The 24,216-nt window shown below is 45.5% G+C and overlaps 1 protein-coding gene across 1 annotated transcript in view; it reads left to right on the top strand.

Annotated features, from left to right (window-relative positions):
* Positions 1-23,719, top strand: part of LOC124227226 (sodium/glucose cotransporter 1-like) — a 57,926-nt gene extending 34,207 nt beyond the window's left edge. Inside the window, exons 7-13 of the mRNA XM_046641071.1 lie at positions 1,864-1,999; positions 4,725-4,832; positions 6,344-6,494; positions 15,096-15,264; positions 17,897-18,112; positions 20,639-20,738; positions 23,367-23,719. Of these exons, the coding sequence (XP_046497027.1) occupies positions 1,864-1,999; positions 4,725-4,832; positions 6,344-6,494; positions 15,096-15,264; positions 17,897-18,112; positions 20,639-20,738; positions 23,367-23,719 (1,233 nt within the window). The remainder of the gene's footprint in view (positions 1-1,863; positions 2,000-4,724; positions 4,833-6,343; positions 6,495-15,095; positions 15,265-17,896; positions 18,113-20,638; positions 20,739-23,366) is intronic.
* The last annotated feature ends 497 nt before the right edge of the window (positions 23,720-24,216 follow it).

The following is a 24,216-nucleotide window of genomic DNA, read 5'->3' as shown; positions in this document are numbered from 1 at the left end:
TAAAGAAAAAGGAAGTACTGGGGCCAGCCCAGTGGCACAGCAGTTAAGTTCACACGTTCCACTTTGGCAGCCCAGGATTCACTGGTTCAGATCCCGGGTGTGGACCTACGCACCACTTGTCAAGCCATGCTGTGGCAGGCATCCCACATATAAAATAGAGGAAGGTGGTCACGGATGTTAGCTCAGGGCCAGTCTTCCTCAGCAAAAAAGAGGAGGATTGGCAGCAGATGTTAGCTTAGGACTAATCTTCCTCAAAAAAAAAAAAAAAGGAAGAGGAAGTACTAAAGACCAAGGAGGACTAGTTAGCAAAGATGTTGACACTCACATGAGCAAATCTAAAGTGCTGGCTGAAAAATAATAATAATTACAAATGCAGGAAGTGAAAAACAGGACAAAACTGAAATATTAGACCACAGTTTGAAGTTAAATATACGGGCCATAAGGGTGGGGAGATAGGTTTGTGTTACACTTGAAGTTGTATCCATGCTGACACTTTAAGGGTAGCTATTAAAAGCATAGAAGTCAAATATGTAACTTCCTAACTAGTAAAGAAAATGATTTAAGGAAAAATTTTAATTAAAAAGAGGCAAACTGGCACAAGACCAATTATTAACCCTTGGCCAACCACCATTTTTAAATAATAGTCCTTCCCTCCTGCCTCTGTGGAGTATACAACAATACACAGAAGTGCTTAGGACTTTCTACAGGGAGTGATAACATCCTTCTCATCACCCTTTCCTCCGAGTAAGAGTCATGTTTCTGCCCTTGCCCTGCTGCTGCTGCCCTCCCTGAGAGACGGTCTCTTCTGTGCATGGGGCTCAGCAGAGACCAGGGCCTGCAGCCTGGCTGCCTGGCGCGCTCAGCGGAGGCCTGCATACACTGGGAGGCCAGCAGCAGGATGCCAGACCTCCCGAGAAGCAGTGCCTGTTGCCTGAGGCAGGACCCTTCTGGGTTCTTCCTCCTGTTATTAAAACAGTACATTTGGAAAACAAAGAAAAGGTAAAGATGAAAATGAAAATCCTGCCTGTAGATTCCCCCACCCCAGGATTAACCACTGTTTTCTGTTGGTTTATCCCTGTGGGCTTTTTTCTGGCTATAGAGCCACAGCATATACGCTATTGTTGTATCCTCTGCCTTTTAGTTACCATCACACTGTGAGCATTTTTTCACATGATTTACATGTTCTTCAAGCACGTAATTTTAGTGTCTACATAAGACTACATTGTTTTGAGGCGCTGGACCATGTCTTTATGATCTTTCTTAAGTGCTTCTCCACCTGCAAGCAGTACCGTTCTATTCGGTCTGAGTGCACGCTGTCTCTTATGGCAGTAGCACCATGAAATGGGTCATGAAACATCTCCTAGGAGATTTTTGCATTTTTAAGGTCTATACTAGTTCATTTCAATTTACGTGAATGAAGTTGGTCGTAGTTCTAAACATTCATTTACTGCCAAGGGCCCACCTTTGCTTTGGTGTCACAGGCCCTCTTCCTTCTGCCCCCCAGAGACCGTCTGTGGCCTCTAGGAGGGAGTCTCGTCCTTGCCAGGGGAAAGCTTGTGAGCACTGCGCCGCTGTGATTGGTGTGCAGTGCTAGCAATGAGGCCAAGGTCATGTGTGCCATCCCTGTCCCCTCCAGCAGCTATGCACTGAGCAAAACCTGCTCAGTGGCCATACACGTCTCCTCTGGCCCTGGGTGCCCGGAGATGCCTGGATGGTTGAAGTGAGCAGCTTAGCAAAAACCTGCCAGAGGGCACAGCCTGCCACTGCAGCAGGTCACAGTTGTCGCATCTGTGCCAAGGAGGCCCAGGCTTGATAACTGTGATAAAGCCACCACCCCACCTACCACCTGTGTTTCCTTGGCAGATTTTTGTCCAGCGGTGCCTAGCAGGAAAGAACATGTCTCATGTGAAAGGTGGCTGCCTCTTTTGTGGGTACCTGAAGTTGCTGCCCATGTTCAGCATAGTGATGCCGGGAATGATCAGCCGCATCTTGTACCCAGGTAAATTCTTGATTCTGCTGTGTTCACGCTGATCAACTTCTCCTCTCTTAGAGATCAAGAGAGTTTTGGGGGTTATCAGGTCTCCCACAGTGTACCAGTGTTGAGGTGCCCAGACTGCTTTCTTGCGAGCCAGCAGGTCTGGATTAGGTATATAGCTGAGCAGAAGTCTGGCAGAGACTGTGGATATAGGTGGCAGGAGAGAAATTCCAGAGAGAAGTGCAGGCAGGAAAGAGCTGATGGATGCTCCTCCCAGCCACGGCTCAGTCTCTGTGGGGCACTGAGCCACACTCTGCGGGAAGGTTCAGTGGCTCCCCTGGCCTCGCAGGCATCATCATGGGAGGCACACTTGTGTGCAAGGCGCTATGCTGAGCTGACAGATGCTCTCACAGCCCAAAAGGTGGGGTTTTGTGGCCTTAACAGAGGAGGCACATCAGAGGGGGAGCTCACTGCAACTCCCGAAGTGGGTCTGACACTGAGGCCCACGTTCTATTAAATACTATTAAGACAGCCCTGTTTCCCTTAATGAACTATCATGACTCTGTGAATGTATCTCCTCCCCATTTCAACCTAGTTTTACTTGCTGTACTGTCTCTCAGGGCACTGGGTTTGTTTATTCATTAAAGCTTTATGGAGCACGTACTTTGATAGGTGCAGCCTCTGGGGCAAAGCAGGCGGCTTCCACAGGGGTCTTCTGCTACCGTGCTTTGACAAGGCCACACAGAAGTAGAACACTTTTTATTGCTAAGTAACGTACGCAGTCGACATCTCTAACCCTGACTCATCCTCAGTCTGCCCCTGAGACGTGCCTCTTTTTTTTAATCCTAATTCCTTTCCAGTTTCAACAGAGGAGTGCTTTCTTTCAACATTCTCAGATTTGGTCTTCAACTGTCAAGTGACACTTTTTTGGGTCTTATAGGTGGTGCCCCCTCGTTGAACAGAAAATAGGCCCCTGTACTTTCTAGGACTCAGTCCCTTGGGCTTCCCAGCCGTGCCTCCCCACCTCCACTCCACAGTATGGACTGCCCTGCTCACTGAGAAAGAAGACTGGGCAGAATATCTTGTATCTTGGACTCTAGAGGGAGGGGGAAGAAGAGTGGGGAATAGCTGTTCCCCCTAGCTGGGGTGGGCCTCGCGAACCCAAACTCCCTCCGGCCTTCTGACCAAGAGGGGAATAGAATTGACAGACTGCACAGGTGGAGAAGGGCCTGGAACCACTTGTCCCTAGTCCTCAGAAGTGGCCAGACTCAGATCCATTTACACGTGCCAGGTATATAAAGCCAGAAAGCTGTTTATCACAAAAGCTTGGCCCCTGCCCATGTTCCTAGAAGACTATGCTTTTCTAGTAACCCAGATGATTCTGGCCCTAGCTTCTGAGTCGCTCTCCTGGCCAGAGCTGGGGCCAGACACTGTCAAGATGTGATTCTCTGAATCTGGTCTTCTGGGTAGGCCACTGTATTAGTTGGGGTTCTTGGTTGAAAATGACATGCACTTTTAGCTCCTTTATCTTCTGTGCTGGTGTCATCCTCAGGCCATCTTGTGGCAAGATGGTCACCAGCAAAACCAGGCCTCTGTACTGCCAGCTCAACAACCCCCCCAGAAAGAGTGATTCCTTTCCCAGTAGTTCCATAAAAAATCTTAGATGAATCTTAGTGAACTCACTTGAGTGATAGGGACCAGTGGTTGTGGCCAAGGGGAAGGAATTTCCAGAATGGCCAGGCCTGGCTCTCTGGCCTCTCCCAAACCACACTGATTAAGACTGTGCATGGTGGTGGGGATGGCGGGGGGTGGGGGGCAGGATAGTGGGCAGATGAAAAGGAATGTTCGGCGCTGCCACCCCCTTGAGTTTTATTGGTGTGTGTGTGTGTGTGAGAGGAAGAGTGGCTCTGAGCTAACATCTGTTGCCAGTCTCCCTCTTTTTGTTTGAGGAGGATTGTCGCTGAGCTAACATCTGTGCCAATCTTCCTCTACTTTGTATGTGGGATGCCACCACAGCATGGCTTGATGAGCTGCGTGTGGGTCCACACCAGGAATCTGAACCGGCAAACCCCGGGCCACCAAAGTGGAGCATGCCAACTTAACCACTATGCCACAGGGCTGGCCCCTCACTCAGAGTTTTTACATTCTTGCTCTAGATGTTTGGTAACCACTTCTGAAGCGACATACCTGTCCCCAGTAAAATAGCTCCCTCTACCCATAAACCTGCACAATATTCTGCCTCCATCTAGTCTATGTTGATTCATTGCTTTTGGGTTTGCTCCTCATATGGTAACTTTATATCTCTTATAGCTTTGTAGGCTTTGAAGGGCATGTCACATTCAGTCCCTTTACTTCTCTTAGTCCAAAATTTCTTCCCAAATACTCTGAAATAACACCTCTATCAGGCTAAAGGAGTAAAGTTATGAGTTACTCATACGTTAGTATGTGGATGAAGAATCCATCTGCTTTCCTGACACCTAGCTGGGATCATGTCGAGGTCAGGGGACTTGCTTTGGGTCAAGCAGTGAATTAGTAGAAGCACCAATTCATTTGACTCCTCAGTGCCTAACTCGTAGCCATTACCTTCACCCCACACTCCTGAAGGATTATGGATGTAGGATCATGAATTGGAGCAGTCACCAGTAGAATGTGTGACATCCACATGCGATTCCTAATTTGCTTCCCTTTCCCTAAGCTCAGATTTTAGAGCTCTCAGGCCAGCGTGTTGGTGTGACTCATCTCTTTGCAGATCAAGTGGCATGTGTTGTACCTTCAGAATGTAAGAAGCACTGTGGCACCAGAACTGACTGTAGCCCCATCGCCTACCCAGTGCTGGTGGTAGAGCTGCTGCCCGATGGTAAGAAATAGACCCTGCCTTCGAGGGCCACAGAAACCCCAAGATCTCTGTCCCCCTTGGAGCCCGTGCCCACAGGCTGTAAGTGGATGGCTGGGAGTGAGGGGCCTAGGGGTGGCTTGTCTACTCCACCAGTCAGCCCGTGGTTCTGGATAGAAGGCAGGCTGTGGGTGGGAGGATGTTAGTGATGTAGACGGAGGCTTGCTGCCCTGAGGGAAGGATCCAGACCCCTCCCTCTTCATTCCTCACACACATGCTCTCAGAAGCACCACCTGTGTGCATGATTTGCATTATTCCTTTCCCCCCTGCTTAGCTTGAGTGTTTGCTCCTTCATTCTGCAGATGGCCTCCAGGCTGTGCTGGACATTGTTCTTAGCCGTGAGAATACACAGACAAACAAGACCTAATTTTGCTCTCAATGAGCTCACGTCCAGTGGGATGGGCAAGGGGACTGGCAGTTCACCAACAGTGAGATGACGTTCATTGCCAGATGACAGTGAGCCTGTGCATTCCCCTCACCTGCTTCCCCAAATCCCATGGAAATGGCCAAGCAGTACAGTTAAAAAACAATTCCATATCAGCTCTGGAGATCATTAGGCTGGAAAAGCTGAGACATTTCCATTACATACAGTATAGATGGAATCTGATGGAGAGAAATACTGACCATCTCACAGTTCAGAAAGGAAGCTGTCCAAATTCGAGAAGGAAGTTGTCCGAATTCCCCAGCTGAGCCCATCTTAGAGCACCCAGTTCCCCAATTCCATGAGTGAGAGCGGGCTGTGGGACACCTGAAGGAAGGCAAATCCAAGGACTCCAGTCTTTGCCTGGCCCGAGCAGCCCACTGAATACAGTGGGAACCTTGCAGGACTGGGCTCCAGTTCAGGCCCTGGGTACGTAACCTCAGGCTCTCCCAACAACACATAGAAATCTCCCGACCGAGCAGAATCCCTGCCACAGGATGGCCTTTTGGGTAATATTACTAGATTGTTATGTTTATAGCTAACATTTGTTCAGTGCTCTGCATTGGGCATCGCCTCAACCCATGTACTTAATTCATCTTAGGCTTAGCAACAGCCCTATGTCGCAGCTACTTTTATGCCTACCTACAAATGAGAACACTGAGGCACAGGGAGCCACATGACTTGCCTACAGTTGGAACCTTCTCTGAGCCTCTGGCTCCTCCTCTGTCAGAGGGGGTGGCAATGGTGTCCCTCCCACAGGGCTGCAGGGAGGGTCGTGCAGGCTAGTGCTGAACCGTTCTGGCACAAAGTAACCACTCAAGAGATCTTAGCTCCTATTATTATATAAAGACACAGCAGGAAACCAGTAAGTCTCGTCACAAAGCAAGGACAAATATAATGCATTCATCTATCTCAGATGGAGTTCCATTCCAAATAAAATTTGTATGTTTTGTAGGGGAAAATTTAGCATGTGGCAAAGTTCCTTAGGAGGCCTAAGGCACCTCCTGGTGTGACCGGAGAGCTGGAGGCCCAGGGAATGTCCCTTCTCTTCCAGGTGTACGCGGCTTGATGCTGTCCGCAATATCGGCCTCTCTCATGTCCTCCTTGACCTCTATTTTCAACTCTGCCAACACCCTGTTCACCATGGACATCTATACCCGAATACGGCCCATGGCCACTGAAAAGGAGCTCATGGTGACAGGCAGGTAAAGGATTCCTCTAATCACTTTAATTCCTGCCACTCTCAGTGAAATGAGGCCCACAATATAGTATAATGTGAAAAAGTTAGCCTTCTAATACTATTGGAGAATTATCCTGTTTATACACAGTATGGTGGTTACTGTTTGTTTGTTTTGCTGCAGTTTTGTAGTGAAGATGTATTGTTTTTATAATCACAAAGAAAATTGCTTCTGTTTGGGAAAAAATTAGTAATCACAATGATAAAAATGAACGTAGTTTGGAATCAGCCCCATAGCCTAGTGGTTAAGTTTGGAGGCTCTGCTTTGGCAGCCCAGGTTCAGTTCCCAGTTGCAGACCTATACCACTCATCAGTGGCCATGCTGTGGTGGCAACCCACATAGAAAATACAGGCGGATGGGCACAGATGTTAGCTCAGGGCGAATCTTCCTCAGCAAAAGAAGAAAAATGAGCATAGTTTAATGTACCCCCCAAACTAGTCCTTGTGAGGAAATTTACATACATTATCTCATTTAGTCCTCATGACAACCTTTAAAAAGTTTTACTCTTATTCTCATTGTACAAATGGGGATAAAGTCACAAAGAGATTGATCAACCTGAGGTCACATCTTAAGTAAGAGAACTTGTCCATCTCAGGGGCATGCTGTTAACTGTGATGCCACATGGTACTATGCAAGGCATAGGGTGGGGGATACAAATGTGTGTAAAACGTGGTCCCTGTCTTTATTGCGTAGGGTTTCACATGGGCTGCCCCTTGACCACATCCAACCACACATATTTAAGTTGGCCCACATTATGTCTGAAATACTTGCTTTATCTCACATCAGTGTGCATGTTGCTCATCTATTTTGTGTCTAACCCGTGCATTTGAGTTTGCCTTTACAATTTCATTGGCATTCGATGGTTTAAAAGCCCACTGAGAAATTTTAAGTAACAGATTCCAGTTTTATTTAAATTGTTATAGAACATGGGGGAAAAGAGGAAGACATTCATTTTATGAAGCTCAAGATATTGATGCTAAAACTTAACAAATATAGCACAGGAAAAAATTAAAACTAAAGACATATTTCACTTTTAAATACCACTGCAAAAGTTGTAAATAAAATATTAGACACAAATCCAATAATATATTAAAAGAATGATATCCCGTTACCAACTGTAATTATCTTCCAGAAATATAAAGATGGTTCAATATTAGGAAATGTAATAATATAACTCACCATATTAATAGATCAAAAGAGAGAAATCATTTGTGTCTGTTCACGGATGATGAAAAGGTATTTGGTAAAATGGGCACCTTTCTACATGATAAAATATATCTATAGCACCCTGAAAGCCTCCATCGTGCTTAATGAAGAAACTAGAAAGACACAGGGCAAGCATGTCCCCATCACTACTGTATTTATACTAATATATATGTGTAAAAATGTATATAATATATAAGTAAAATTTATGATATATAAAAAGTAGACCCACAGGTGAAGTTAGCAGACAGGGACTTTAACCATGATTATTAATATGTACAAGAAAATAGAGGGAAAAGTGTATAAAATAGATGAAAATATTGAGAAGTTCACCAGAGAATTAGAATTTATAAATATATAAATATATAAATACATATAATTTTCTAGAATCGAAAAATAATTATCTAAAATTGGACACTCAATGGATGGGTTAACAACTGATTGGATTTGGCAGAAGACACAGTGGATTGGAAATGGATCGATCAACAATATCCAAATTGAAATACACAGAAAAAAGGAAGATACACATGGAATACAATCAGAATAATAATATATATGTAATTGGAATCACAGAAGGAGAAGAGCAAATTGGGTAGAAGTAATTTTGAAAAGATAATGGCCAAGAATTTTCCAAATACCTGGACAACTATCTAGAGATTCAAAAAGTTCCACGAGTTGCAAGCAGGATAAATACAAAAGAAACCATACGTACACTACGTTCTAGTGAAACTGCTGAAAATTGAAGATAAAGAGAAAATCTTTAGAGCAGCCAGAGGAGAATGATTCACATTACCTTCAGAGGAACAGCAAAGAGACTGACAGCAGAATTTCAACAGAAACTACAAAAGGCAGAAGACAAAGGAATGACAAGTTCAAGTACTAGAAAAAGAACTGCCAACCTAGAATTCAATACCCATCAAAAATATTCTCCAGGGGCTGGCCCCGTGGTTGAGTGGTTAAGTTCGCGTGCTCCGCTGCAGTGTTTCATTGGTTCGAATCCTGGGCACGGACATGGCACTGCTCATCAAACCATGCTGAGGCAGCGTCCCACATGCCACAACTAGAAGGACCCTCAACGAAGAATATACAACTATGTACTGGGGAGCTTTGGGGAGAAAAAGGAAAAATAAAATCTTTAAAAAAAATATTCTCCAAAATGAAGGTGAAATAAATATATTTTCAGATAAATGCAAGTTGAGAGCATTTATTACATTAGACTTTCACTATAAGGAATGCCAAAGGAGGTTCTTCAGGCTGAAGGAAGGCAACCCAGACAGGAGAACTGAACTTCAGAGAAGAATGAAGCATACCAGAAAGGGTAACTGTAAATGAATATTGACTGTCGAAAACATCAATAAGAAAAAAATGTTCATAGGACTTTTAACATATAAAAGCAAAATATATGACAATAAGGAGAAGATGAGAAGAGGCTAAATGGAACTTACTCTCAGGTTCTAGAATTATTTGGGATGTGGTAAAAGTCAAGCTTGTTCCGGACTATGACATAACAAAGATGCATGCAGTCTCTAGACTAAGCAATAAAAGAATAATTCAGGAATCTTCAAATAACAAATTAATAGAAGGAAAATATGGAATAACTAATAAAATATTTGATTAGCCCCAAAGAAGTCAAAAGGATTAAAAGAATGTAAAAGGTGGATTAAATAGAAAACAAATACTAGGATGACACATGTAAACCCAAATATATCAGTAATTTCATGGACTGTCAGTGGACTAAATACCTGAGTGATGATGTGACAAGATAGAGGTGTAATTGTCACTGCAGTGGCATCATGTCACAGTCCACAAATGCATCAAGTTAGCATGTTGTACACCTTAAATTTGCACAGTGTTATGTGTCAGATATATTTCAATTAAAAAATATACTAAGAAAAAAAAGGTTAAGATTATCAGAGTATTTTTAAGCCAACTATATGCTGCTTAGAATAGACACCTTTTTTCCAGTTTTATTTAGTAGTAATTGACATATAACATTGTATAAGTTTAAAGTGTACAACATAATGATTTGATATATGTATATATTGTGAAATGATTACCACAAGTTTATTAACATCCATGACCTTATATAATAAAATTTTTTTCATGTGAGAACTTTCAAGATTTACTCTCTTAGCAACTTTCAAATATACAATATAGCATTGTTACTGTAGTCACCATGCTGTACTTTACATCTCCATGATTTATTTATCTTATAACTGGAAGTTTGTACCTTTTGACCATCTTTACCTATTTTGCGCATTCCTCCAACCCCCACCTCTGGCAACCATCAATGTGTTCTCTGTGTCTATGGGTTCAGTTTCTTAGATTCCAAATACACGTGAGATTATACAGTGTTTGTCTTTCTCTGTCTAACTTATTTTACTTAGCATAATGCCCTCAAAGTCCACCTATGTTATCACAAATGGTAGGATTTCCTGTTTTCCTGGGTGAATAATATTCCATTGTGTATATATACCACATGTTCTTTATCCACACTTAGGTTGTTTCCATGTCTTGGCTACTGTAAATAATGCTGCAATGAATATGGGGCTGCAGATATCCTTTCAAGATAGTGGTTTTGTTTCCTCTGGACGTATACCTAGAAGTGGAATTGCTGGATCATACAGTACTTCTATTTTCAATTTTTTGAGGGAGCTCCACACTATTTTCCATAGTGACCATACCACTTTACATTCCCACCAATAGTGCACAAGGTTTCCGTTTTGTCCACATCCTCACTACACTTACTTCCTGTGTTTTGGATGACAGCCACTCTGACAGGTGTGAGGTGATTCCTCGTGGTTTCGATTTGCATTTCCCTGATGATTAGTGATGTTGAGCACCTTTTCACTTACTTGTTAGACATTTGAGTGTTTTCTTTGGAAAAATGTCTATCAGGTCCTTTGCCCTTTTTTTTTTCTTTTTCTCTATCTTCTTCTTTTTTCTTTTTTTTTTTTTCCTGAGGAACATTTGCCCCGAACTAACATCCGTGCCAATCTTCCTGTTTTTTAGTATGTGGATCACCAGCACAGCATGGCTGCTAACAGAGCAGTGTAGGTCCACGCCTGGGAACCAAACCAGGACTGCCAAAGCAGAGCATGCTTGAACTTAACCACTAGGTCACTGGGGCTGGCCCACCCAGTTTTTAATTGGATTATTTGATTTTTTGCTGTTGAGTTATATGAGTTCCTTATATATTTTCAATATTAACTCTTATCATCTGTGTGGTTTGCAAATATTTCTCCCATTCGGTAGGTTGCCTTTCCATTTTGTTGATTGTTTCTTTTGCTGCGCAGAAGCTTTTTAATTTGCTATAGTCTCACTTGTTTGTTTTTTATTTTGTTGCTTGTGCTTTAGGTGTCATGTCCAAAACATTGTTGCCAAGACCAATGTCAGGTCTTATCCCGTGTGTTTTCTTCTGGAAGTTTTATGGTTTCACATCTTATGTTTAAATCTTTAATCCATTTCAAGTTAATTTTTGTGAGTGGTATAAGATAGGTGTCTAGTTTCATTCTTTTCAATATGAATATCCAGTTTTCTCAGCACCATTTATTGAAGAGACTCTCTTTTCTGCATTGAATATTCTTGGCTCCCTTTTCAAGTATTAGTTGACTGTATATGAATGGCTTTATTTCTGAGCTCTCAACTCTGTTCCATTGCTCTATGTGTCTATTCTTATGCCAATACCATGCTGTTTTGATTACTATAGCTTTGTAATATAGTTTGAAATCAGGAAGTGTGATGCCTCCAGCTTTGTTCTTCCTTCTCAGTGTTGCTTTGGCTATTCGGAGCCTTTTATGGTTGCAAACAAATTTTAGGATTGTTTTTTCTATTTCTGTAAAAAGTGTCATTGGAAGGGCTGGCCCAGTGGCATAGTGGTTAAGTTTGTGCACTCTGCTTTGGCAGCCCAGGGTTCATAGGTTCAGATCCCAGGTGCAGACCTACACACCGCTCATCAAGCTGTGCTGTGGTGGCATCTCACATACAAAATAGAGGAAGATTGACAGCTGATGTTAGCTCAGGGTCAGTCTTCCTCACAGAAAAAAGGTGTCATTGGACATTGGATAAGGATTTCATTGCATCTATAGATGGCTTTGGGTAGTATGGACATTTTAACGATATTAATTCATCTAATCCATGAACACAGGATATCTTTCTGTTTAGTATATAAGTATTTTATTGTTTTTGATGCTGTTTTACGTGGGATTTTCTTTATTTCTTTTTCAGATAAGTCATTGTTAGTATATAGAAACTCTATTGATTTTTGTATGTTGAGTTTGTACCCTGCAACTTTATTGAAGAGAGATATCTTTTCTAAAATAAGATTGAGAAAGGCTTAAAGAAAACATGGTAAAATACATACCATGCAGATATGAACATAGATGCAGAAATTTTAAACAAAATATTAGCAACTCAGGTCCAGCAACATATAAAAAGAATTATACACCATGACCATCGGGGGTTTATTCCAGGAATGCAAGAATAGCGTTTTATTCAAAAATCAATGTACTTGACCACATTAAGTAGAAACAGGAGAAAATCATACAGTCATCACACTAGATAAAAATCATTTAAAATTTTTGATATCTATATTTTTTGTAATCTTAGCAAATTAGGGAATTCAGAGGAACTCCATTACTCTGACTCTTAAATATATATACATTTTAAAGCCTATAGGATTTCTCATACTTTGTGAAGATGAAAATCTTTTCCCCTGAGATCAGGAACGAGACATGTATGTCCACTATCACCTTTATTCAACATTGTACTAGAGGTCCCACCCAGAGCGTAAGAGGAGAAAAGGAAACAAATGGCATACAGATAGAAATAGAAGAAATGAAATTGTTGTAAAAGACTTTGTAGACAAACTTAAAATTTAAAAGTGAATTTAACAAGACTGATACAAGGTCAGAATACAAGAATTAATCATATTTTACACATTATCATTTACAGTGTCATTGAACCATATGATGAATACCTAGTAATAAATCTCACAAAAGATGTGAGAAAATTACAAAGCATTGTTTTTTTCTTTTTCTTTTTTTGCTGAGGAAGATTCATGCTGAGCTAACATCTGTTGCCAATCTTCCTCTTTTTTTTTTTTTGCTTGAGGAAGATTCACCCAGAGCTAACATCTGTGCCAGTGTTCCTCTATTTTTTGTGTATGGGTTGCCACTACAGCATGGCTGACGTGTGGTGTAGGTCCACACCCCGGATCCAAACCCACAAACCCAGGCCACCAAAGCGGAGCATGCTGAACTTAACTGCTACACCCAGGGGCCCGCCCCTACAAAGCACTGTTGAGAGAAATTGAGACCTAAGTATGTACGGGAATATACCATATCCATGAATTAGAAGATTGAGTATTGACAATATGTTTGTTCTGCCCATGTTATTCTACATATTCAGAGTAATCCTGGATTACTCTGGATTACAATTCAGAATTGTAGTAGCTTTTTGTGTGTGTAAAAAATGACAGACCAGTTCTAAAACTAATAGAGAAATGTGAAGAGCAAAGAATAGCCAAGGCAGTTCTTGAAGACGAGCAAAGCTGGAGGATCCATACTAACAGACACCAGTGTCTATTATGAAGGGATACTACTTAGTGTGGTTTTGGTACGAGTATAGACAAATCAATGGAACAGAATGCAGAAAAAGGCCCGCAGGTCTACAGTCACCTGATTTATGGCAAGATTACAGTGCAGTGCAGTCAGGAAAGTGATAGGGAAAAAGGATTTTCAATAAATGGTACTGAGTGATTTGGCTGCTCATGGGAAAAGAATATTGACCCTTACCTCACACCATACACAAAAATCTATTTCACATGGACTGTATATCTGAGTGTGAAAGGTAAAACAATACAGCTTTTCTAAGAGAAGAGCAGTCAGTGGGACACTGGATTGCCAACTGCCACTCCACCTCCACAGTAGCTTTCTTAGTGTGACTTAAATAAATTTTTGCATCATCTAGAATGGTGGTCACATATCAGAATACAGACTCCAACATGTGATTTATAACTTTTGGCTCATATTCTGTAATCCCCAAATCCTTCAGGAGTTGTGCAATCATCTGTGCATCTTTTAGCATGCTCTTGGGAGAAGCCAACAGTATCTGCCATTTCCCCTCCCATCTTTTGTGTTATGGTTGTCATATATTTTACATCTGCATACATTATGAACCCCACAATACAGTGAGAGTGATAGAATTTTTCGCTTTAAGTAGTTAATTGCCTTTTTAAAGAAATTAAAATAAGAAAAAAAATATATATATAGTATTTTATATTTACCCGTATGTTTTTACTTTTTTGGTGCTCATCATTCCTTCTTTGAGGTTTGAGTTTCCATCTGTGTCATTTCCTTTCACCCAGATGAACTTTCTTCAGCATGTCTTGTAATGCAGGTCTGCTGGTGACAGATTCTCTCAGTTTTTATCAGAAAATGTTTTTATTTCATCTTTATTGTTGAAGGATATTTTTGCTGGATATAGAATTCTAGATTGTACTGGGGGGATTTGGGGAGAAAAAGCAGGGAAAAAAAAAGATTGGCAACAGTTGTTAGGTGCCAATCTTTAAAAAAAAAGAATTAGTCCTTTCTAGCTTAAAACACTCACTCTCTCAAAATTATAATTTTTAAGTTCTTGACACAGAACTAAGATTTATTCATCTTTGGGGGATATTTTTTCTAAGTGTAATTTTATATATGGATACACGTTAAAAAGTATTTTATTTTTAAAAAGTAGGGGAGGGGTCAGCACCATGGCCTAGTTTAGAATTTAGCACATTCTGCTTCAGCAGCCTGGATTTAATTCCCAGGCACGGACCTACACAACTTGTTGGTGGCCATGCTGTGGCAGCGACCCACATACAAAATAGAGGGAGATTGGCACAGATGTTAGCTCAGGGCAAATCTTCCTCAGCAAAAAAACGAAGTGATGGATATTTGGAGCCTTTACTCAGTTTCTTAAAATTTTCAGCAAGACTTAGATAATAAAGTAAGTTTCTGATTACTGAAATTTTTAAATTCACATGCCATACTAATCTGTCTGAAATTTTAAAAAATGTGTTATCCCTCAAGAAATTAATATTTTCTACGTATTATATATGTTAAGCATGACTGCCCCAAAGATACTCTCCAAATATGGTAAAAATGATCCACCCATGATCCAATGACAAGCAAATGGACACTCAGTTTTATTTGTTTAGAAGTTGAAGGATTTTTGTCTGTAGCCCTATGGTCCTACTATGAATGCACACCTGAATTTAACATAAGCAATCATTGAGTTTATAGTTTATGGTCTGTAGATGTTTTATTGGCAGGGAAAAAAAAGACTCATCAAATCAGCATTGACTGTTGGTTTCATTTACAGATTTTTTGTTATAATCTTACTTGTTGTCACCATTGCCTGGGTCCCTGTTACGGAAACAGCACACAGTGAAGAACTCTTTGAGTACATGCAAGCAGTTATGAGTTACCTGACACCACCCATTGCTGCCATCTTCCTGCTCGCCGTCTTTTCCAAGAGAGTCACTGAGCAGGTAGGCGTGTGTTGGCACGGCCATCGTGTAGACAGTGTGAGGACTCGCCTTCACAGCAGATTTGTCTTTGCAAGGGCTGTCCCACGAGAGTCTCTCGTGCTTCAAGAGTTCACACTGTTGCATCATTTGCTTTCTGAGAGATGGTCTCCTCCTGGGCAGATTTGGTCCAAGCTCCCCGTTATGCATGCCGGGAAAAGGCGAGCTCTGATTTGCTTTCTTCCCTTGCAGGGTAACCCACTTTCAACCTTACCAGTGCATGGTTTTGCATCTTAGATGATGCACAGTGTGCATGATCCTCCGGGACATGTAACTGGCTGTAGGAAAGTATTGTTCTGTTGCCTCTGTACATGGATGTGTCATGCTCTGAGATTTCATACTCACAGAGGGATGTACAGTCACAGGCTCCTTCCACCTTCCCTGCAGGGAAGACCACCTCTTCCAGCCACACTTAAAACTGAATAATAGTGAATGGTTCAATCATTTCATCACTCCCAATGAATGGTTCAGTCATTTCATCCATAAGACTTTGAAAGCACAGTTTGCCAGAATATTTTCATTTATTATTTGAATCATATCTTAACTTGTTTCCACTATCAGCCCTGGGTAGTTGGGCCTTGTACAAGTTCCTGAACACAGTGACTGAAGTGCTCTGTGATCTGGCCTCTGCCCCGACATGCACAGCCCCTGGGCCCCAGCCACTCCGAAATCTAAGTGCTGATTGCCTAACTGTCCCCTGCTTGCTTTGGCCTCCTTTCATTGACATAGACTATTCACTTTGCCAGGAATAGCTTTTTCCTCCTTCACCTGGCTGATGCTTCCTACAGGCTCCTCTCAGGTGTTCAATCCTCTAGACCAAACTACTGGTGCTCCCTGCTCTGCCCAGCTCACCAGCACTCAATTTAGCACTGAGAATATGGGGGAGAGTGGCTGGCCTCCAGAGATGCCAGAGCTGCTTCTCTTTGCCCTCCTGGGAAGGGCATGGGCAAGAGGGGCAGGCAGTCAGGAGAACCTGCCTCCCACCTACAACGCCAACTTTGAATTATTGGGGCCTGCCACCAAGGAAAACGGGGATCTGGGCAGTGCCTCTCCCTCAACCCCTGGTCCACAGTTACAAGAATATTACAGGTACCTCCTTCACCTAGAGAACTTCTCCAGGCCCTCTTTCCCACCCTATTTCAGGTGACTTGCTCATCTGGCTTCTGCTGCCCATCTGTTTCTAGATCTTCCCTGTCTGCACATCTCCTTCAATCAGTGGCTCCCGTGGACCATCCACTTGGCTTTTGTTTTCAGCTTTTTATCCAAGATGTTGCCCACGTACTGTATCCTCTGTCTCTTCTGACATCCATGCCCACCTAAGTCAGCCTCCAGATACAGCTCCAGAGGCAAGATGCAGTCCTTACTCTCTATTAAAGAAGGGACAGTCTTGGGCTGGCCCGTGGCATAGTGGTTAGGTTTGTGTGCTCTGCTTTGGTGGCCCAGGGTTTGCAGGTTTGGATCCTGGGTGTGGACCTACACATTGCTCATCAAGCCGTGCTGTGGTGGCATCTCACATACAAAATGGAGGAAGATTAGCATGGATGTTAGCTCAGCAACAGTCTTCCTCAAGCAAAAAGAGGAAGATTGGTAACATATATAAGCTCAGGATCAATCTTCCTCACAAAAAAAAAAAGAAAGATCATGGAGGGTGGCAGGGCAGGTGCTGGGGCCAGTGGGGGACACAAGGACATTAGCCAAGGTCATGGGAGAAGACTTCTCCTAAGAAAGTGCCATTGAGTCTAAACCCTGAAGGATGAGCCAGAAATAAAAAGATCTAGGGAGAGACCCAAGCAGAGAACAGGGCAAGTGCAAAGGCCTAAGCCACGAGTGAAGTGGGTAGGTTTAACATGCAGAAAGAAGGTCGCAGGCAGTGGCTGAAGTGGAGTGACCAAGGAGAGAGTGGCAGACAAAAGGGGTCAACTGAAGAGCGGAGTTGAGAATTGATTCTGATGTGGACCATGAGAAGCCATTGGAGAGTTTAATTAAGCAGAGGCATGGCATTCTCCAGTATATGCTTTGAAGTTGTCACTCTGGCTTCTGTGGGGACAGTGGGCAAGCAGGATACCAGGGAGGGAGCCCACCTCTGTGTGAGAGAAGAAGACGGTTCAGGGTTAGGGTGGTGCCGTAATGATGATGGCAAGGGGTTGGATTCCAGGTACATTTTGGAGGTAGAACCAACACAATTTGCTGATGGGTTGGTGGTAGGGCAGGATGGAAAGAGAGGAGCCAGGGATGACTCCTGGGGTTTCCACCTGAGCAACCAGGCAGATGGACGTGCCACTTAACAGCCGTGGAGAAGACCAAGGTCTTTTTAGACACCTTACATGTGAGATGGCTATTCATTATCTAACTTTAAAGTGTTTCCAGTGTTTCTTAAGTTCTCTGATTAACCTAAGAGAATGTAAGTTCTCAGGTCTTTGTTCAGCTAAAAGTCTCATCTCCTCACTGTGCGTACACTGCTTCCGCAAGGTATCTGATGCCCTTTTATGACTTTTCACTTTAGAACTCAACTAGTCAGGGAGGGGAGGCTGAAGATGGTTTGTCTCATCACCCATCTTCCTTCCAAATGACTCTCTCGAGGCTCCTCCTTTGGCAGGGTGCCTTCTGGGGGCTGACTGGGGGACTTCTGCTTGGCTTCTTTCGAATGATATTGGAGTTTATCTACGGAACCTGGAGCTGCCCAGCAAACAACAAGTGCCCTCTGATCATCTGCAGCCTGCACTACCTCTATTTTGCCATAAGCCTGTTCGCAGTCAGCCTTCTCGCCATGCTGGCGATCTCCTCATTCACAGACCCGACTCCAGATAAACGCGTAAGTGCTGCTGTTAGCGGTTCGGGCCAGCCTGCAGGCCCAGTGTGGCCCCGTGAGCAGGACTCAGCTCTGCTGGCCTTGGAGAATAGAATAGTGTGCATTCCTGCCTTCTCTTTGGAAAAGGGAGTCGGGGGTGGAGGTGGGGGGTGGTCAGAAATAGGCAAATGCCACAGAAAGGGCCCTGCCTTAAAAACAAAACTAAACTAAAAAGATTTTGTTTTTGTTTGTTTTTTTAAAGATTGGCACCTGAGCTAACAACTGTTGCCAATCTTGTTTCTTTTTTTTTCCCTTTCTGATTTTTCTCCCCAAATCCCCCCAGTACATAGTTGTATATTTTAGTTGCAGGTCTTTCTAGTTGTGGCACGTGGGACACCGCCTCAATGTGGCCTGGTGAGTGGTGCCATGTCCGCGCCCAGGATCTGAACCAGCGAAAACCCTGGGCTACAGTAGCGGAGCACGCAAACTCAACCACTCGGCCACAGGACCCCCCCTAAAAAGATTTTCAACAATCCACCAATTAGGTATTCACTTAGAATGAGAAGTGTGACTTTTAAAATGCAAATTTTCCTTGGAAGTGTTAAGATCACTACCTCAGTATGAATTAATGTTATCAGGGCAGTCCCAGCTGCCACCCACCCAGAGAGAATTAAGCCAACAGCAAGGAGGAGGGGACTTTAATGCTGGCAGCTGCCTGTGGCCTGCTGGGGCTGGATGCTTCTCAGCCTCTCCTTGCCCAGCATTTCCCACCAGCCAGGAGGCAGGTGTCAGTCGCCTCAGTTGAGATATTAGAAAGCCTGGGCTCAAAGAAGTCAAGTCATTTGCCTAAGGTACCAAAACTACTAAGTAGCGGGGCTGGGCTCCAACCTGGCTCCACCATGTCACCTACTTTGGCATGGCCAGTAGGCTTAGCAGGACAGGGACTTGGCAGAGGCGGAAAGCAGCAGGGAGGGTCCTGGGTATCTGAAGTGGAGGGAGGAGCTCAGAGGGAGATGGGTCTATGAGACCATGGGCCTTTCTTGCAACTTTGCCTGGGGTCTAGGTAAAAGCCGAAAACCTGGAAGACAGCCTCAGGGTCCCCAGCTCAACCTTGGGCTTTCCTTATGGCCATGCTTTCTGCTCAGTAATTGCCGTTTGATTCGTTCCTCTCTCGTGCACAGAGCCCACTTGGAAGAGGGACAGAGCAGCTGGGAGGACAGCCAGGGTGGTCTGGAAGGTACACGCCCACCACACATCCCCCTGCATCAGTGACAGCGGGGAGCCTTCCCTGCTCGCAGCACCTTGAGAAGCTGGGGGTGGTGGACTTAGTTTCCTTTTGCTCAGGGTCTTAGTCAGTTAGATTGTCTGCGTTCTTTTCTGTTCTTCTCGTACTCTCAACTTTTTGATTTTGCCCCCTTCTTAGTTAGCCAGATACTTGTTCAGCATTTCCCACTTGCCTAGCAGTATGCCAGGTGCTCTGGAGAACGTGGGAGGGGGAGATGAAGAGAGAAATCAGTGTTTATGGGTCAGTGTCAGTGTGCCAGGCCCTCTGCTTACCACTCCCAGAGGAGGCGGGACAGCACAGGAACCACGGCCATCCACAGGGCGATGACAGTGCAGTCGGGAAGGCAAATGCATACATGTGGCATCCTCAGGAAGCAATGAGAGGCTAAATCCAAGCTCTGTCGTTAACACAAGAGAATTTTAGTTCCAACATGTAGTCTGAGAGGTGGGGCCAGCGCGGGTCTTGGAGGAGGCTGGCTGAGGAGGGGGCTCAGCCCCGCTTGTCCACATCCCTGCTGTATGTTGCAGGGGAAGGGCACTGAGATTCAAATATACTGAGGCTGGTATAAGAGATTAAAGTCTATTCCAGGAGAGACTTGGTGGAAATGTTCACTTAGTTGTGCCTCTGCTGACCCTAACCCTTAAAAAAAAAAAGCAGCAATTGGCTGGATTTTGTTGCTCCCCAAAGTTTCCATATATGTTTTCAGGAAGAGAATAAAATCACAGTCCAAAAAGGAAGGAATGTTCTCCTTCTGCATCGTCAAAAGCCCTGTTGAGCTTGGGCAACTGAGCTGGGCGAGGGCCAGGCAAACCAGATAAAGCCTCTCCTAGGCTGAGTTACTGCTCGTCTCAGGCGGCCAGTAGGGGCTTCTGGAAGGAAAGCAGCTCCTGGGGCTGCCCTGTCCTCATCAGGTGAGAGGCTTCCTCCTGCAGCAGAAGCAGCAGACCAGGGGTGAGGGGCAGCTTCTTCCACCCAAGGGCACAAGTTCCTGGACCCTCAGAGCTGGAAGGAGCCCTGAGCATGTGGCCTCCTACCCTTTGCTTTTCAGGTGAAGGACACTGAGGCCCAGGCAGGTTATGTCACCTTTGCCACGGCCACAACTGAAATCCAGAGTTCCCGAGTGTCACCCGTTCCTTGCGTCTTTCATTGGAGGCTAACCACCAGATATTTTTTTAGTCCATCAAGATCCTGGTGCCCAGCTTCCCGGTACCATAGGCCTGCATGACAGGGCCTTGGGTGGTGACATGCCCCTGCTCTCCCCCCAGCTCCACCGGCTTTGTTGGAGTTTACGAAACAGCCAAGAGAAAAGGGTCGATCTGGATGCAGAGACACAAAGGAAGAGACCCGCACCCCAAGCACAGCCAGGTGAGAAGGAAGATCCAGAGCCCACAGAAGGGGTCCTGCCTCCCCAGCACCCCTGCCCCACCGTCTCCACTCCCAGAAATGCTCTTCCAGGCAGAGCCCCTGACTTTCGTTTTTCCTAAGCTGCCTTCAGGAATGTTTGGGGTTTGTTGAGGTTGAGATGCCTCTTGGACATCCACATGGAGCAGGCTGGTCTGGAGAGATCTATGTGAGAGACAGCAGCAGGAGACAAGGCTGGCCCCGGGAGGGTGGGTGCAGGGGGAGGCGGGGGAGCCAGCCAAGGGGTGAAAAACAGAAGTGTTTGCTGACCTAGAAGCTTTTGGGGGTGCAGGGGTGATCCATTGAGATAAATGCTGATGGGTGAAGAAAGATGGGGCCTGAGAACTGACCATGGGATTTCGCGACACAGAGATCATGTCATGCCTCGACCAGAGCAACCTGGTGGAGTGAAGTGGAGCCACATGAAAGGGGGAGGGGGGCCTTACACAGGGATTCAAGAGGAGAGGATTTCTCAGAAGGGGGGCAGGAGATGGTCTGTAAGGGGGAAGGGAGGAAGCAGCCCTATCTAAGAGGGCACCAGGGGAAAGAGGTCCAGGGACAACTAGATTTCAGTCCCAGCAAGAAGAGAGAGAATGTTCCAGGAGAGGCTTGGACTCTATGGGGCCTGAGGCCCTAGAGGAAGGGTTTCAGGAGATGGGGTCAGAAAGGGAGTATTGGGGCCACAGGGGAGGGTGACCTGAGCTTCTTGGGGCCCTGACGCAGACAGGGATAAAAGCCTAATGAGATTAGTCCTGAGTCTGGGCAGAGGGTGCTGGGGAGGCTATGAGTCTGGGGGAGGGAGGGAATGGCCTGCCTGGGGAGAAGGCAGCATTCTGGGGCCCCCGCTCCATTCCTGCCAGCGAAGTTCAGAGCCCAAAGAGGCCCCGGGGCACCCTCCTGACAGCTGCAGAGGAGACCCTGGGTTGGAATGGGCTTCTTGGACTTCTGCGGGGGCGGGTGTGGAGCAGGGGAGCAGCCTCTCCTAAGCAGAGCTGCCCCACACACCTGGAGGATGCAGGGCTCCTGGGAGTTTCTCTTCTGTAAGGGGGGCGCTGGTAAACTGGCTGCCCACAGTGTGCCAGGTGCTTGTTCTTAGGGCACATCCAAATTCCTCTTCTTCCTTATTCCACTGTTGTGGGTGGATGATGATGGTGACAGTGGCCAACATTTATAGCCCATTTGGGATGTGCCAGGCACTGTCGAACTTATACCCATGTGTGATAGGTACAAATGTTATCCCCATTTTAGATATGAGGAAACTGAGGCAGCAAACAGTTAAGTAACTTACCCTGGGCTCCATAGATAACCAGGCAGTGGTGGAGGTGGGATTTGAACGCAGGCAGTCTGACTCCAAAATGTGTACTCTTGGTCACTGGCCTGCCCACCACCTATCACACAGCCCTTGGGCTGTAGTCAAATGATCAGTTGCCTTTTACATACAGCAGCCTCTTTGGGCCTGGCAGCTGCATGATGGTGTGACAACATGGCTATCTGAGAGAATGGGGCCTGAGTGTACTGCTCAGGACTTCTCAGCACCACCTGCAGATAGCTGTGTCCCTGCCTTTGGGGTCCTCCAGCTGCAGCCACCCTCCTCTTGCAACAGGGGCTCCTCTGTCCCTGGCTGATGTGTTCCATCATCCCTGGTGCCACCTCAGCCTCAGGACACAGCTGGCGTAGGGGGTGCCCAATGGGATGAGACACTGATCACAGCGCACTGTGCTGGGAGCCCGCTCACTTTGGGACTGAGATGTGCTCCTCTTGTCATCAAGGAGGGAACCGTTCCAAGGCAGAGGCTGGGGCCCACGTGGGTGTGCTGGAGCTGGCCATGGTGCTGACCTGCTCCTGAGCAGGCCTGAGGAGAAGCCAGCACAAGCTGTACTGACAGACCCGGAAGCAATGTGTCAGCTCCAGAGTTAGGCATTCTCACCAATTTGGCCTAGACAAATGAGCGTAAACTTTCCTATAATTCCTAGACTTCCTTCCTTTGCCTCCTGGAAAACACCAGTGATTCCCCTTCAAGGGCCCGGAGAGTCGTATTTTAGGCCAGGCCATGAGACTGGTACCTGCCTGGAGAAGGTACTCCCCAAGAGGTTGCCAAGGAGAGCAGTGTCTGCTTCCAGAAATCAGAGGGTTTCTTCCATCCTCTGGAGAGGAGCAACTGGGAAGATTCAGAGGAGTAGCCACTTGCCCTAAACCTATAGAGCCGTGTTCACCCATGTGCCTGTGACAGGAAGCGTGGGCACACTGGGGGCACACCAGGAAGGACCTGCTTCTATGACAGTGGAGGCCCCCTCAACACCTCTCCCGCCCCATCGAGGGGATCTGGGCCTAGGTGAAGGCTCTGCTGGTGGAAGGCAAGCGTGGCCCCAGGCAGCCCCCACTCTGCCCCTGCCACGCTCCCCTTGTCCCTCACCCCACTCTCCCGGGTCTCTGAGGGTGGGGTAGGTTTTCCGCATCAGGGGCTGAGACTGTTCATATTAGGAGCAAGTCTCTCAGTCTCCCTGCTTGACTCACTGCTGAGACGTGACCCCCTAGAAAGTCCTCCCCGCTGTGGCCTGTGCCTCCTGACCTTGGCCTCTTCCCTTGTTCCAGAGGTATTCAAGGAGGCGCAGAGCTGCCTCTGGAAGGCCTGGGATGTGTTCTGTGGCCTGGAGCCGCAGCCTGGCCCCAAACTGGCCCCCAAAGAGGCAGCCGTGCAGAAGATGGAACGTGGCACCACATCTGGAGGCACAAAACACAGTGTCACATCTGAAGGGACAGAACACAGTGCCACATCTGAAGGGACAGAACACAGTGCCACATCTGAAGGGACAGAACACAGTGCCAAGTGGGAAGGGACAAAGTGTTGTGACACGTCACAGACGCCCTTCTGGAGAAAAGTTGCCAATATCAGCGCATTCTTCTTGATAGTGATCGTAATCCTCTGCCACATTTACTACTCCTAAAGCAGCTGGGCCCAGGGGCGTCTGGGAAGAGCAGACAGAACACGGCCGCCTCAGACTCCTCATCACTAAAGGGGGAAGGCTTTCCTACCAGGAGACCCACAGATACAGGACCAGGGATTAAACTCGTGAAAACGCTCCCTCAGTGTCACACGTCAGGTGCCACCAGCTGCAGGACATGCGTGCAGACAGGACAGAGTAAAGTCCTTTCATGATTGCAGAGACTATGCAAATGAGAACATCTGTTCCTTTACAAAATGAGTCACTTTCTCCAAATGGCTCTACTGCATAAACACTGACTTTCACTTTAAATTTAATTTTGGCTTTTTATCTCTAGATATATTTGGGATTTTTGCTTGTGTTTACTTTGATGGCCCCATTTCCTTCCAATACCCAACCTCTGTTTGCTTTGTTCTCTCCTTTTCAAAGGTATGGCCCTGCTACAAAGCTGCCATGTAGTGTAAGTGTCCCTGTGACACTGCGGTTCCCACCCACAGGGG

The sequence above is a fragment of the Equus quagga genome, chromosome 15, assembly GCF_021613505.1.
Source record: "Equus quagga isolate Etosha38 chromosome 15, UCLA_HA_Equagga_1.0, whole genome shotgun sequence".
Lineage (NCBI taxonomy): Eukaryota > Metazoa > Chordata > Mammalia > Perissodactyla > Equidae > Equus > Equus quagga.
The sequence above is the reverse complement of the archived record's forward strand: the minus strand, read 5'-3'. Positions and strand labels throughout refer to the sequence as shown.